Source organism: Amblyomma maculatum, chromosome 1 (genome assembly GCF_055883805.1).
Source record: "Amblyomma maculatum isolate TAMU_Amacu chromosome 1, ASM5588380v1, whole genome shotgun sequence".
NCBI lineage: Eukaryota > Metazoa > Arthropoda > Arachnida > Ixodida > Ixodidae > Amblyomma > Amblyomma maculatum.
In genome coordinates, this window is record NC_139344.1 from 57,099,272 (window position 1) to 57,115,653 (window position 16,382).

The 16,382-nt window shown below is 45.9% G+C and overlaps 1 protein-coding gene across 1 annotated transcript in view; it reads left to right on the plus strand.

Moving 5' to 3' along the window:
* The window catches only part of LOC146202440 (uncharacterized), a 73,891-nt gene that overhangs the window by 39,019 nt on the left and 18,490 nt on the right, over positions 1-16,382 (plus strand). Inside the window, exons 9-11 of the mRNA XM_084601249.1 lie at positions 183-661; positions 10,869-11,002; positions 11,751-11,874. Coding sequence (XP_084457375.1) covers positions 183-661; positions 10,869-11,002; positions 11,751-11,874 — 737 coding nt within the window. The remainder of the gene's footprint in view (positions 1-182; positions 662-10,868; positions 11,003-11,750; positions 11,875-16,382) is intronic.

Consider the following 16,382-nt stretch of genomic DNA (forward strand, 5'->3'; position numbering starts at 1 on the left):
TACAAACCTCACGTTGTCAAAGTCAATCCGCAGCCTATATGGCATCCATCATAGACTGCGCGCAACTTCGAACTTTTAAGCCACATGGGCTGGACTTGTTGTCCAGCTGATTCGCTTCCTCGACTGGTCGACAGGGTCGCGCGTTTCTGAATTGCAGGCATTGCTTGCCCATTTTCTCTCAGGCCGCGCCGCAGACTGGTGGTCGGCGGGCATCGTTATGTACAAGCTGATGACGGGACGCGTGCCGTTTCGGGGCAAGACGAAGCAACTGCTTCGCGAGCGCATCATCACAGCACCGCTGAAGTGGCCACGTGCCGAGGACCACCCGCACTCAGCGACGGCGCCGGGCAAGGACATGACCTACCGCATGCTCAAAAAGAACCCAGTCGAACGTCTCGGGTCGCGTAACTACAGCGACCTGAAGATGCACCCGTTCTTCGATCAGTTTGACTGGCAGATCCTGCACAGCCGCACCGACCTTTGCGAAATCGCCAGCATCACCGAGATCATGAAGGCCGACGCACTGAAAGGCAACACTGGTCCGGACCCGGAGGACAAACGGAAGCATCTCACTATCGAGGAGATGACTGACATCGGCTTCGAAGCGCAGAAGCCCCTCCTCTGCTACGCGTCGGGCAGCTTCAAGAAACTCATGAACACGGTATGTGCTCCCGGCAGAGTGAATTTGTACGTAATCAGTTACTTGTAATTACTTACATTTTGGCGTAATTTTGTGATCAATGGATTATTTTTTTTTTTCAAGCAGTCACGTTTCGGGTAACTCAGTTATAGTTCATTTGTAATTCACTACAAAAAAAATCGCTTGCTGTTTTGAAGAAAAAGCTACAGGGACGAAGAGTCAGTGGCAATGCGCGTCAAATTTTTAGGCCGTATGATAGTATAGTACGCATAGCTGACTGAACATATATCTACTATATAGGCTATCTGTTGTTAACTGCGGTACACATTGTAACCCATGTGTTATTTAACACAACATAGCATGATGCGTTGTGAATACAAGCCGTCACAGGCTACATGCAAGGAACGAAGACAAAATATCATAAACCTTTTCATCAAGTTACAAGTAACTGCAGTTCATTTCACAAGCGGTTCACAGTGGACTGAAACATCAGAGCCTTCGGTGAAGTCTACCACAAATGAACAAAGTGCAGAAATATATAAGCATCTGCAAGCAAGAACATAGGGACACCAGGTGGCAATATCATTGTTTGAGACGGAGCATATAGAAATCGATACTGAAATCGTAATGCCATGCCATTGCACAGTATAAAATACTTTCCGAGATTTTAGGCGGTCGGAGACGTAGCTTAACGTAGCGAAGGGCACATCTTCGTTTTATTTTAACCTAGTGTACGTACACTTGTGTGGATTACAGAGAGCATAGTTCGAGACACGAGGCTTCTTGCCCTATACGGGAAATCTCAAAAAGAGACACTCAACCAACCATGCGCATGGCAACGCATTCAGCCATACAAATTACATTGATCGTAACAAGTAATTGCAATGTAATCGCCTAAGTGCATGCGAACACTTCCCGTCGCACGAGCTGAATTTCTAGTGGCAAGGAACGCTCTACACACAAAGTGCATTTTTTTTCCTCCGTTATAGCTCATCCTCCTGCATGCGTTACAACGAATGCCAACCGCATTTACTTGTGTGGTGCGTTAAAGGACCCCAGGTGGTTGAAAATTTCGGAGCCCTGTATTACGGCGTCTCTCATAACCCGAATCGCTTTGGAACTTTAAACCCTATAAATCAAACCATTCACTTGTGTGGCAACCTTTGCAGTGTCAGCGAGGTATAATCATGCGATTAACACATGGAGCTTCCTATATAGTTTGCTGGGTGTACTGGAAAGGTTTCCTGCCTGCACGAGGACGCAGACTTATCGAGTATTTTATTAAATACAATTGTATATCGTGGGTGGGAGGTATTTGAGAACACAGTGTTGACTTCACGGATAGAAGCATATCTCTTGCAAAAATAGACATTTTTATCAAAATTTGGCAACCACTCTCCGTAATATTTATTTCCACAACTGCTCAATAAATCTGCCCTTCGAAGCAATAACCGATTCAATTCGGCTTCGGCAAAGGCGGCATGATCGGATCAAGTGGTCCTTAGGGATGTTGGCGGTTGATTCAGCAATGGCGGCCTTCAGTGAGTCTTTGGTGTTAGGTGGATTTTTGTTGACCTCTTTCGCAATGACTCCGCAGAAGCAGTATTCGAGGGGATTTAAATCTGGAGAACTAGGAGGCGACAAGTTAGGACTGACGTGGTCGTGAAGGCTTTCAGCCAGCCAATCCTGGGTGACGCAGGTGGTGTGGGCTGGAGCAGAATCAGGTAAAAGGCATAAGATCTTCCTCTCGATATAGTCTCTATCCAGGACATTGTCATGCAACCTATCCTACGCGGCATTATAAACGCGGAGTCCTGCAAAAACGCGTAAAACATGACGTCCACTTCATTGCTGACGACGGATAACAGCACAAACGACGGAAATTTTGTGTGCGGCATCGGAGGCACCTCATAAGTGCAAAACCACCTGTCACTATGCATAGTGGTCAACATTTTCGTCTTGGTTAAAATTCTTTCCATCTGAAAAAAAAAAAATAAGCTGGTGGTTTAACTTTGGTTAACCGTGGAGGGAAGCGAAAGCTTCATTTACATGCTTATACGCTCATTGCCAAGCTTGGATTAAACACATTGTGCGTTTCTCCAAACATAAAGCCCATTTTTCATCGGTCTCTTTGGCACGCCGCCTTTTCAGGGCCACATTCCAACGTGCCTTCTTCGCATTCCGACATGCTATTACTGTAGCAGGGTGTTCGTCCTCCTCCATCTCGCGCAGTGTTGTGACCTAGGCAGGAGCCCGGGGGCTGCTATTTTATACACATATAGCCCATCTAGCGCCCTCTACTTCCACGTCACATTGATTTTACCTCACGTGACCTTGACAGCGCATGTCACGGGCCACGTGGTGGCCTACGTGACTATACTCCAAAGCCACATGGCGACCACTAGGTCCCTTGACCTTGACAGTGGTGAAGGGCCACTTGGTGGTCTACGTGCCTATGCCCAAAAGTCACACGGGGAACAACAGGCATAGCGCGGAAGTTTGAGCTGTAAACCTCCCTCAAGGTGAAAACCGTGCATACCCGAAGGCTCTAACTATACTAGAGAGTTTTAGTTTCACGTACGTGGGAGCTTCACGTACGTGAAGCGCCTACGTATGACCAGTGCGCATGCGCAGAACGTAAAGAGTCCGCGGGAGTTTTACGGACGTACGTGAGATTCGGATTTTCACGTTGGCGTCTTCACGTTGCTGGCGTACGTAGAGTTGACAACATGGCGACGCCCTGCCCGCCCGCTTCACAGCGATAACAGCTTCGCCGCTAATTCCTCGGCACGATATCGTGTTCTAAACTGTTGTATTCGCTTTAAGCTTACCCAATCTTACCCTCGCGTAAAGTTTCAAGTGACAAATAGCCTTTTCTTTTTAGATAGAAGGACGATTTTTCAGCTGCTAAGCCTGACGCAGAAGCGTTTGTCGTCGTCATAGCAACGATCTCGCGAGGTCACGCCAGACCAGAGTTGAGCGAGAAGTGGCTAGAGTGCCAGATGCAAGCCGGCAGCCAACCAGAGCCAATCCGTTGTAGGGGGAAGGTTGTGAAGTTGTAAGCATGAGTTCTGTTGGTTCTGTTGCCCAGCGAATTCGCTTTTCCAAAAGCGACGATCTGGATATGCTTCGCGACGTGAGAGAATGCAATCCATTCGAAGACTGCATGCGACACGCTGTGCGGTGGACGCATATAGGTATGCGTCTTGCTAATTGTTCACTGTAGAGCAACGACGTTGAGAACAGCAATTTCCAATTCGACCGACTCTTGGCTACGGCCGCAGCGTGGCTCGGCTCAAGGCAGCTCGACTAAACAAAATTAGTTTAGTTCATCTGTACTAGATGGCGCGGCATAACACGTACGCACAGTTTTTCGAGGCTTGTGTGAAAGGTCCATACGTTTTGCTTCACGTACACCACGTACGTGAAACTGGCGAAATGCGCGCAGCGCACGTAGACTTCTCACGTTTGCGTACGTAACTCTGTACGCACGTGAAACTAAAACTGTCTACTGTTACGATTCGCCACAGTCATGCGCGATAGCCGTAGCGGCCGCAGCTTAAGGCAGCGAACGCCAGTGCATCAGAAGCAGCGAGCATTTCGTCCATTTCCGCGCCGTACAATCGGCCGCCCAACTCTTCCTCCCGCGACCGTGTTCCGACGTGCTGAACTGCACGCGTCGTCATGTTTGTGCGTGCGTGTGTGCAAACGCTGGCCAAGCCCGGCGCTCGAGGGAGAGAGCGTCTCCCTCGTCCGTGAACAGGAGGTAGAGGATTTCTGGCGCCAGCAGGGCTTGCTCGGATATTAATTCTTCTCCCTTTCCCTCTGAACTGACAAGCGTATAAAAAGCAGCGGCTGATTCCGCTAGGAGAGAGGCTACAGGGAGACTACAGAGAGACTTCAGAGACGTCGCAGAGACGACGCCAGACACATGTTTAGCGTGGCTATTATTTCTCCGGGCCTGCTTCTTTACCCATTCATTCCTGACGCTGAATTAAACGTCTGTTTTGTTAGTCGACGCCTCGTCTTTGCCGGGACTGCTGATGCCTTCTTCCACCGAGCCGCCAGGCCAACGCTACCGATGGGGCCGCCAGCCACATCTAACACCATCTGGCGTAGTGAAGCTTTCGCTTCAAAAACATAAAAAGAGGGTATTCGAGGCTCCTCAGGTTTCTTCAGCTTGCTTAGCAAGCGATTGGACAGGAGCAGGCGATTCTCCCTAGTTTTACCGGATATGAGTTGCCCCCTCCTCATGACATAGGCACTCTTCTCTTTGCATATGAATGACACCTCACGTTCTCGTGCACAGCGAGTCTGACAGTCGACTCTTGACTTCGAGCTCATTTGCAGTGACCCTCATTGACTTTCTCGAGTCGTCACTCGCGACGACATGCAGCCGCTGGAGAAGAGAAAATTAGGTGTTCTGACACCATCTAACCGCTGACTGTGCTTCTTTTCATTTGGCCACTGATGCCACGTCAATGTCACCTTATAAATTAAAGATTTCACTACGTTCATCAAGGTGACGATTTCTATGTTGCTGTGGGGCGCAGCCAGGGGGCCAAGGACTGCATGGTGTTTAATTACCTGAGTTAACCTGTACAATTTCGTCTGGAAACAAATTACGCAGTATGAATAATAAGGCGTCAATAAATAAGAAGCCGCACGCCCAGATAGATATGTCTGGCCTGCTGGTGCCTATGGAGATAGGAAATAGCGTCCTCAAATACTTGATGCATTTCAGGTGTACCGGTAGTCACGCATTTCGATTATAACGAATCAAATCAAATCAAAGTTTATTTCCCATCTACCATTACAGATGAAGGAATCGTAGAAAAAAGCTGTCCTTGGACAGCTTAGCGTGTTTGCAATCCTAATGTTTGGCAGAGAGGCAACACAAGAGTTTATACAACTTTAAAAACAAGCACATTAAGGAAACACCAGAGAATACAAGAAACAGCAATATGTATACATAATGAAACTTAAACCACGTTACTCAAAAACAAATTATGTAGTTCTCGACGTGAAAAAGAAAAGAAATCGAAGTTAATGTGGATATACCTATTTAGAAGAGGTGGAAGAGTGTATTGAAGGCATTAGTTATCAAGATTTTGTCGAGGTGTTTACACTGTCCATTCTTTGCCATGTCTTGTTGGATAGACTGATTATTTTTTCCTTAGTTCGGCTAAATTCTTAAGATTTGTTACATTATTCCCGATTTCTGTTTTAATAGTGACATTAAGGCGATATTTATAAAGATTATGTGCTTTAATCACTCTGGAACGACAGAACAAAGCTGAATTTGGATGTAGGAACGGTAAATAAATGTATTTCGAAGGTATCTCTTTTGCATTAAATGAATACGTTCAAGGTAAGTAAATGTTGTAGTGCGCTGCACTAACTGGCAGTAGTTTAAATGGAAGCTGAATATTGAATTGTATACTAGCATCTTAGTTGTGGTGGGAAGTATGTATTTTAGATGGTCTATAACACCAGTCATTTGAGCAATTTTTTTTTCAAGATATAATTGATCAAATAATCCTATGGCATACTGGCAGAAAATATAACCCCGAGGCATTTGAACTGCTCAACTGTTTCTACAGATCAGGAGTTTAATATAATATTATCGTGTGGTGGGATAACTTTGTTTTTCTACCTAAATATGGCAGCTTTGGTCTTACTCTCGTTTATATGCATCAGGTTAACTGCAGACCAGAACTCAAAAACTTTCATTGTGGCATTACATTGATAAGTTCATGACCATTTTCACCTGCAAAAATATGCTCGTATCACCGGCATAGATGAGAAACTTCGTATTATCCCTAATGTCGAAAATATCGTTTAGGTATATATTGAAGAGTATAGGCCCTAACGCTCTGCCTTGGGGTACACCGCAGAAGAGCGGCTTAGGTTCAGGCCGTATACCATTTATGAATACCAATTGCTGTCTAAACGACAAATAAGAACTTAAAAGTGAGAGTGCTTCTCCTCGGATAACATAGCAGTGTAATTTATTTAGTAAGATTTTATGATTTACCAGGTCAAAAGCTTTGAGAAGTCTACAAATACACCAATGACAATAGCTTTGTTTTCAAGTTGCTTTATTATATATTCATTTTGTTGGAGTAATGCAAGTTCTGTTGATTTGCTTTTGCAGAAGCCAAACTGGAATGGTCCTAACAAGTTAAATTTATGGATGAATATGACATTTTTAGATGGAGTATTTTCTCAAAGGCTTTCGAAAACACTGGTAAAACAGAGATTGGTCTGTAGTTGGCGAGGGCGTTGCGATCTACCTTTTTTGTAAAGAACAACAATTTTTGCTAATTGCATTTTTACCGAAAAAACTGGAGTTTCTAAACATATGTTAAAGATATGAGCAAGTATGGGAGCAATCATACCAACTATATGCTTGACTGGTAATATTTGGACTTTATCAATGTCCAATCTAGTGCTATTGTTTAGATTTGTTATCACCGACACTACTTCGCCTTCCGTCATTGGGTGCAGAAAAATTGTTTCATCATTCTGAATTTGAACAGCGTCAGATCTGGTAGCACGGGTAGCCAAGCTCGTTAAAAAGGTATTGAATACATTAGCCAGTTTAATGCCGTAAACTTTCTTTCCATTCATATTGACTTTTGTTAATGCAGTGCATGGACTGTCCCAATGCAGAAGTGTATTTAATCTCGACCATAGTACACCATGTCGAGCATTCTCAACTTCTAGAAGTGACACGTGGTATGCTGTTCGGGCAGACCGCAGTTTTTTAGTGAGTTTATTCCTATACTTGTTAAATAACGCAAGGTCCTCAGCCTTCCAGCTGCTAAAACATTTTCTATACAGCTTGTCATTAATTTGTATTTCTCTGCGAAGATCTGGCGTTACCCATGTCTTTCAGATTTTGATACTTTTCACACGTGTTACAAGAGGAAAGCACTCGTGATACATCTGTTTAAAGCAATCTACAAACGTATTATAGGCAACATTTGCGCCATGAAATTCAGCTATCCTACTCCAATCTACTTGTATGAACGCATCACTATATGATTTCAACGATGCTTCAGCCAGAGTAATCACTTCATTACTTCCCCGCCAGTCTCGCTGTTCCCGCAGAAACGACAGGTGGCTGCATAACTCGATTTTCTATGGCTGCTCTTTCGCGCAACTCTGGCTAAGCATATGCAGCAAGTCTACCTGACAATGCGCCCCGTCGGCGGACGATGTCACAAGTTCCATCAAACTTTTTTGCCGAAGAATTGCAGTGGTCTTGCCATGGTTCCACACCGAAGCCACTTCTAAAACTCCCAAGAAAACACCTAGAGACAATACTTTCAACTTTTACTGTCAGCCCCTTTAAACAGAGCGGACGATTCCCGGCGCTTCGTGGAGGGCTTATATCTAAGCATTTAAGCATCGCGCAAGTGCGAGCGGGCGCGTAAGGTGTTCGTATGTAGGTGTTCGTACCGCCCTACCTTCCAGAGTTTCCAGTGCAGCGGCTGATGTCATCATGAAGAAACGTAGCGAAATCAACGACGAGAAGTTTGGAAAACAATTACTGTTGATAATTACCGACATGGCAAAAAATGTTCAAGGAAACCGCCTTAGTTTTGCAGTTTGAGCGAGTTTGTGTTATGAAAATGAAGTTCAATGAAAAGTAATGCAATAGTTGTTACAGTCATGACATGCCAGAACAGAATGAACGTTTATTGATGATGTGCTCTTTTATAGCGGCTGATCAATACAGGCAGGTGCCGGCGTCATCGGCAGCGGTCGGTGCGGGACGTGGTTGATTGACACTGCGCATGCGTCTCTTCTACGATGCAATATTAATAGATTACTGTTCTGTATTTATTAGTTACTTTTCTGTGACTGTTACTGACCACTGTAAGAAATTACATTTCAGATGGAGTGATTGTAATTGCAATCGGTTACTTATTTTCTGTAACGTGTACAACACTGGCTCCAGGTGTCTTGGTGGGCGGCACTCTTCCGGCGACTCTCGATTTGAAAGCAGTGCTGTCGTATCGTGTGTTTTGAAGTTTTCTAAGAATCCCTGCAGAAAAAAAAAAAAAAAAAAACGAACCGAAAAAACCACATTACTCTTTTTTTTTTTCTATTTTTCGACATTATAGCACATGGTGGCTGAGGAACCAGAACACTTCGATACTGCAACATCGCGCGATTACTAAAGAAAAAAAAAGGAAAAATTAAAGAGTATTGCAGGATATGAATTGGACTAATGCGAAAACACGGATGCTGCTGTTGATTGCTTCTGGTTGCTTCTAGTTGCTTAATTCACTTCTTGTTTACCGATTTTAGTCTTTGGTACTTTCAAATTGCACGCTAACCCCTTCCTATGCCCTTTTTCGGCTCTACTTCCAGTTGTGTGATATCCCATCCTTGATGTCACCCTAATTGACTGCTTTAATTAACCACTTTAGTCTACGGATTTAATTAACTATTTTAGTATTTGGTACATTCAAATGTGGCGCCAAGCCATTGGCTAACAAGACCATTTTCGCTTTTTACATTTTTTGCCTTTAATTAATTACCTATAATTAACTTGTTGGTCTACTTATTCTTCAGATACAACATTACGTCACCCTCTATCGATTGACACCCCTCATTAACCTCTACCACTTCTCAATTACAACTGCTGCGGACAACTTTGACATTTTTGCCTGTAATTAAAACCGATTTAACTTATTGGCCTAATTATTTTTCAGCAACAACATTACGTAACCCTCTATTGATTGACACTACTCTTTAAGCTCTACCGCTTCTCAAATACTCACAACTGCTGCGGACACGATTTTGCTGATGCGGTCTGCAGACGGAAATCTGTGAACATAGCGAAGTAATGTTTCAAATTAATAAAAATAAATAAAAAGTTTGCGGCGCCATCGTGAAAAGAAGTTCGGCTTATTGCTATTTGCAAGCTTCCCCTGGCCCGGATAAAATAATAGACAAGCCATTGACTCCCAAAAGTGTTTTGGCCAACGCCACACACAACCATGCAAACTGCACAGTAAATCCCTTCTCGAGCACGCAACTTGTAGAGAGAAGAACACGCATAGAAGATCGAAGTCCTTGGCCTGCATCCGCACTGCGTCGACATTCTGATGGCTGTCTTTTGCCGTTCTGTGCTGCTTTCTACTTACTGTCTGCAATAAAAGAACAATAAAATTTAATGTATTAGGAGGGATCTTTGCCGTCGAATCTGGCGATATGAGGTTACTGGTGCTGTATAAATCTTGCGTCAGGAGGCGTATCTTTATTGTTTCTTCGGAAGGGGTAGGAAAGGGGGGTGGCACCATTGGCGTCAGTTCGCTGCACTAGTAACAAATAAACAAAACAAAAACATCTTTGTCTAGCAGAAGCCACCACCTTCAAGCTTTTCTTGTGCCGTCAGTCCTCTCAGTAAATAGTGCAGCCCAGTGCAACACGTATGCACCCTAGCGGAAAGAATTATCTCAAGATATCACTGCGACTCGTCGTAGGACAGCCCGTGAATCTAGAAAGGCAACACACTGTCGAGTGGTCACTGAGCAAAGCCCAATAACAAGACGCTTTTTTGCACATCTGTTTTATCTAACTTTTCTAACTTTATTTTTTCTTTTTAGCTTTTCTGACTTTAACTAACTAACTAACTAACTAACTAACTAACTAACTAACTAACTAACTAACTAACTAACTAACTAACTAACTAACTAACTAACTAACTAACTAACTAACTAACTAACTAACTAACTAACTAACTAACTAACTAACTAACTAACTAACTAACTAACTAACTAACTAACTAACTAACTAACTAACTAACTAACTAACTAACTAACTAACTAACTAACTAACTAACTAACTAACTAACTAACTAACTAACTAACTAACTAACTAACTAACTAACTAACTAACTAACTAACTAACTAACTAACTAACTAACTAACTAACTAACTAACTAATTAACTAACTAACTAACTAACTAACTAACTAACTAACTAACTAACTAACTAACTAACTAACTAACTAACTAACTAACTAACTAACTAACTAACTAAATAACCAACTAACTGACGAACTAACTTGGTCCGTGAGTCGGTCAGTCAGTGACTAGATAAGAAAGCAATTGATCAGGAAAGTTTTTTCCGCATGCCGCTTGGTCGCTTGTTAGCGATAGCATTTCCACCAGGCACTCAAACGAGCTTTCCCCCTTTTCACGGCGTAGATCAGGGACAGCAAGGCAGTGGTCCAAGTGTCCGGATCGTTCATGGACACGAGCGGCTTGACAACCACACCTATTGACTACCGTGCCATCACCCCTGGCCAAAGCAGCACGAAGACGGGAATAGCGAGCAGTAAGTGCGTATATATGTATATGTAATATATGGTGCGCAAAAGGTCATGAACGCACACTGCTCCTACAGCAGTACCGCGTCCCGCTGCGAAGGCTGGCCCGCATTCTTTCATTTCGTCTAAGGTCATCTGGAATGTCACTCAACGATCGGCGCGTTTAACCAATTCCTCGAGAAAATGAGTGTCTTCGTTGCAAATTACTCACGTCTGTCGAGATGGGCGATCCTGGAAGAAAGTAAATGCTTGAGGTTCTTAATGCGAATGGTGAATGGCCGGGAAAGCCCCGTCGCAGGCACGGACAAATTTATGAACACATTTTGAAGTAGACAGTTGGGAGGTGGAGGGGTCTTGTCGCACTACGCAGTTTTTCAGCTTCCTTAAAAAAATAAAAAAGAAAAAGACGGAAAAACGAAAGAGTGCGGCTTCCCCAGCGGAAATTTCAGCGTTGATTACCCCCTCCTTAGACACGTCTCTCGTTGCATTAATACACTGTTCTGCTCTTAAGGGATTTTCCTCCACTAAGAGCTGGAAGCGCTATCATAGATGGACTGCCTGCGAAAGCCGCAATGAGTAGCTGTGAAACAATTTGACGATTTGACAATAGCGAAAAGTGCGACCGATCAGTTTTACGCATCACAATCATGTTATCAGACTGACTTGCAATTCTGCTGACTAGGTGAATTTGCTTCCAGCTGACAGGAGTCCTCAATTTTTTCCCACCTCCAGTTGGTAACGAGGCTAAGGAGGGCGTTAGCCCCACCGCCGATAAAGTCGACCTTATTCTGTTCAGGAAGAAGAAATTCTACAAATACTGGAGCTTCGGTTTTGTTATGCGCAGAGTGAAGGGAGAAGACGAAAAGTACTACCTTTACATCGAGGTAAGTAAATGTTTTGTTTGGGTGCATAGCAGTGGCGTTGCCCGAAATATTTTTGAGGGGAGGTTATATGGGGCCCAGGGGAAAGAAAGTAAAAAAAAAAAATTAAAAAAATAAAAACGGCAGTGAAACGGCGCCATACAAGTCAATTAACAAAGTGAAATATTCAACGAAGCGGTTGTGACTCTTATGAGGAACTGAATGCGGAGCAGAGAGACAAACATATTTTCGGGTAACTTAGGTACTGATCTGTAGGTGTTGTTGCTAGCTATCTACATCCCAGCGCTGCGCTAACTGCAGGCGTTATCATTATTACATCCGAACATTTAGTTAGGGCATGCGAACGAAGACGCAGCGAAAACTCCAGCTTAGTTGCGCCATCTACTTTTAGAACAGGAACCATTTTTGTCAACAAATCGATATTTTTTAATTTGAATTTTATTTTTCATATTTTACTATATCGATGCAGTGTGTAAAGCAGTTAGAAAATAGAAAGAAAGCGTAGCATGTACGCTTGGAATATTTCAGGAGGCTGGGAGGGGGGTTGGCACCCCTGGTGTACAATTCTTATGCGAAAAGAGTGTGCTGCTGTGGAGTTATAGCCAGCTATAGCAGTTCTCGCCATACGGCAAGCTGTATAATATAGTTTTCAGTGTCTGAGCCCAGATTAAGGTTGCTAATGATATCTGCAACCGGTTTGTGACTGGCAAGCGGCGGCACGAAAAAAATTTAAGGGACGCTTTACATAATCATCATCATAATCACGTTTATTGCATAGGAAAGATGCGTTGAGAATGAGATATTAGTGAAGGGTAGTGGAAGGATTATGCCTCTAGAGCATGCTTCCTGAAGCGCAGCGGCATAGCATGCCGCGACTCCGTCGCGGACATCATCAGCATGGCATAGATGACTGAGCGCATGTCGATGAGCGACACCAATGCTACGGGGCCCGCAGGTGAGCAAGGAGCGGCGACCTTGGGAGTCGGGCTATCCGCAGCGAGGTTTATTGCAACGGTTTCGCGCGATATTGAAGGATTAGTGTTGAGGTCCGTTGACACCGCTTCTCACGTGACCAGCAGTGAAGAGGTCACCGCTCTTCTGTATGCGACTGAGTGCACGCCGAGGTGCGACGCCTGCCATGGCTGCATCACTAGAGAAGCATAGCGACAACTCCAGGAGAGGGCATAAAAAAGGCAAGCACATGCTCCTCGGGCAGCTCGCCGCCTGCCGAGCCAGTCCTACGGGAGTTTGTCATAGGAGTGATCCGATGGCGGTACCCCCTTCTTCACATCGGCGCTGCAATGACAGGTCTGGGCTGTTTCCTCCCATCCTGACCTCCCCCTACCGGAAACCCGTCGCCTCACCCAGAAACCGCAGGCAGCCGAGCTGCTATCTGAATCCAGCGCAGAGCATCACAGTGTTCGAGCCAACGTCAGGAAATACTCAGTTCGGCTGGATCGTCGCACCTCATTCTGATAGGTGAGCCGATCCGGCACCAATCGGACTTTGAGTTAACCGTTAAACCCATTTTTCTTATTGGTCCTTCTTTCCTGCCAACTCTTCTCGGACCTTCGAAAGCGCTGAAAAGGTGATGCAGCCCCAACAACAGACGTCACTTAGGTCTGAAGTAGGATGAAATTGCTTCTCCTTCGCCATTACTGCACACCGCAGACGCTGAGCTTTCAGATCCCCTGATAATCCACCTTTAGCGACATACTTCCATGATCACCCCGACTACTTGCGTGGACTTTCCACAGCGGTAGAGACACGCAGAACTTTTTCGGGCTCCATTACAACCTGATACATGGTTTAAGTATATCTGTACACATCCAACCGCAGCTGCCAACCGACGCCGATGCCGTCACAGCCGTCAGGCATGCCACATAACCAACGCGCCTGCCAACTACCGCCGGTCAGTTTCGGCCGTGTCGTGTGAGCTCTTGACGTCACACTATCAATCAATGAGCAAATCTAATGACAAACAACTCGGACTTCACATTTTTTTTTGCCCGACATGGCTTCTAATGGTAACGCATCTATTCGCTAATGCTATCGATACATGGGGTACCTTGTGTGACCTGCACACGGGCGCCAGCTAGTCGGAAACATGCGCCAAGTTTAGTAGAGCGGCGAGACTCCTAATAGTGACGTTCTGTCGTTCGCGTCTGCCCAGTACAGACTTTCAAGACGTGGGGAGGGAGACGAAAATGTGTGGTCAGCAATACGTGTAGGAAAATCTGGTGGCGGCCACTTGCGTTACCGGCGGAGTTAGCGCGCATGCTCAGCGCGAGGTGAGCAGAGGGAAAAATTGGTTTCCGGAGCGGAGCTCCATTTCTCGCAAGCAGAGGCCAATGTCAGATCAGGTTTTGAAATGAAGGCGCGCCGCCACTACAGCTGTGGGTTTCGCAGTTACGTCCGATGCAGTGCCGACCGTTGCTCCAATCGATCGCTCTCGCCAGTTGGTACATGGTGCTCGCCGGAGAGAGGACGAATAAGAGGGTAGCGGCATTCCAGCAGATGAGCGTGCCGGCCCGGAGAGGAGGAGGGTAGTTTCCGTACTGCGCATGCGCGCCACCACGGAGCACTGACGGAGTGGAACGGGAAAGCGTCTGCTGGCATTGCAGCCCTAATCCTAGCCCGTAGCACTAGCACAGCCAAACGCCTTGCACTACACATGCATAACACTATTTAGGAACTAGTTACCTCGCATCTTCAGATGCAGTACCTAAGACTAGCCGCGATCGCCCCTGGCCGGCATATCCTCGCCTCTCTTCGCTTTGCAATACCCGCTAATCAGTGAACCCTATAGCCACCCCTGGACATATCCACGCACACCTCGTTGTTAAACATCTTCCTCAAAACGTCCATCCGCAGTATCGCGTTTCTCGCCGTGTAGCTCGCGCTATTGCATTTCACAGGTACTTACGGACACGCCCAGGGCGCCATCTGGGCCGTAGCAGTTGGTTACAATTTATACCTACCCTACCCCGTAACTCATCTTCTTCCATCGGATTGTACCCCCGAGGAGGCAACGGAGACCGCCGTCGCCATATAGCCCTTGCACACACATACGCCCAGTACACCTTTAGCGATTCAAAAGCAGCTTTGTCCAACTTTGCCAGAGGCAGGATTCACACTCATGCCTGGATTTTGTTGAACACCCCCCGCAAAGTCTACTACGCTAGGAAGAGCTCGTGGGTTCTGGCTCACTCTGAGAATACCGAAACGAGGCTGCCATTAAATTGGCCAAGTCTCGACCTGGGTTACTCGAAGGGGCGGGCGCGCACTTTTGCAGAGCTCAGACAAATATCCCGTCTGGGACGTTGGACACACCCCACCCCCGACTTTTCCTTGCTCCCTCCCAGTAGATCCTCTGGAGAAGCCTTTAGTCCCGCTCTATAACTGCTCCTCAGCTGCTACCCCACTACCAAGGAACCTTCCCTGCATGCGTCCTTTGCGGCGACTCTCACGCCACACTCCCCCATATCCTTTTCAGTAGCCTTGCTGATCTTTCCTCGCAAGAACAGCCAGCCATCTCAAGCTGGGATAACTGGGAAGTCCTGCTCTCGTCTCCGGGTCCGACATCGCAGCTTGCTGCGGTCATTCGGGCTGCCGATGTCATGAAGGAAATGACATGAACGTTTGACGTAGCGCCGGGCTGTGATATGGCCCAGGGAATGGGGAGGGTCTAAAACTCATTTGCATCTATAAAGTTTTTTGTCCCTCTCTCTCAGCTGAAGGCTGGTTGTGTTCGATGCAACGCTTGGTCGCCCACAGCTTTCGCTACACCTTTTTTTCAGTAGTGCTGAACCCCCTCTAATTTTGGACGAAAGACGCAAAAAATGCCTTTATTCTGGGGTTATAACCCAATGATGCCGTGATGGGATGGGTAGAATAGATATTGAAATGATTGAAAGAAGGAATGCATAAATAGGCGTCGTTGGGGGAAGGCTCCGGAATAATTCCGTCTACCTGAAGATCTTTAACGCATGCACTGCACGTCGCACAGTACGCGAGGTGCCTTCTGTATTTCGTCTCCATCGGAACGCGGACGTTATTGATTCCAGACCCATTGATACAGCAGCCGAACAAACTAACCACTTGAGCCTGCGCGGAAGGTCAGGTGCTGGGATCATTCGCGAGGGCACGGTTATTTACATCGAGAATATACCTGAGAATAAGGTGGAAACTGCCCTTTCTAAATAAATTGATTTTTGGATAAGCTCTGATGCGCAGCTTTTGAGGAAGCTGCAGCAGTGGTGACACGTAAGCGAGCACGTAGCGGCGCACGCAGAGCTATGCTTTGTCGTCGTCAGTGGCGACACAATATCCATTAACGTTTCTGTCTGGTGTGGCGACGAGATCGGCCGGTGAAATTTGCGCTCCTCTGAATCCACGGAAACGCTCGGGTCATCGCTGTTGTCTTCCACCACGAGTTCCGCAAGCGCGGCGAGGGGCGAGCTGTCGTGCTGCTGTCAACATTTTAGCTCTGCACTTCATCTCGATTTAAT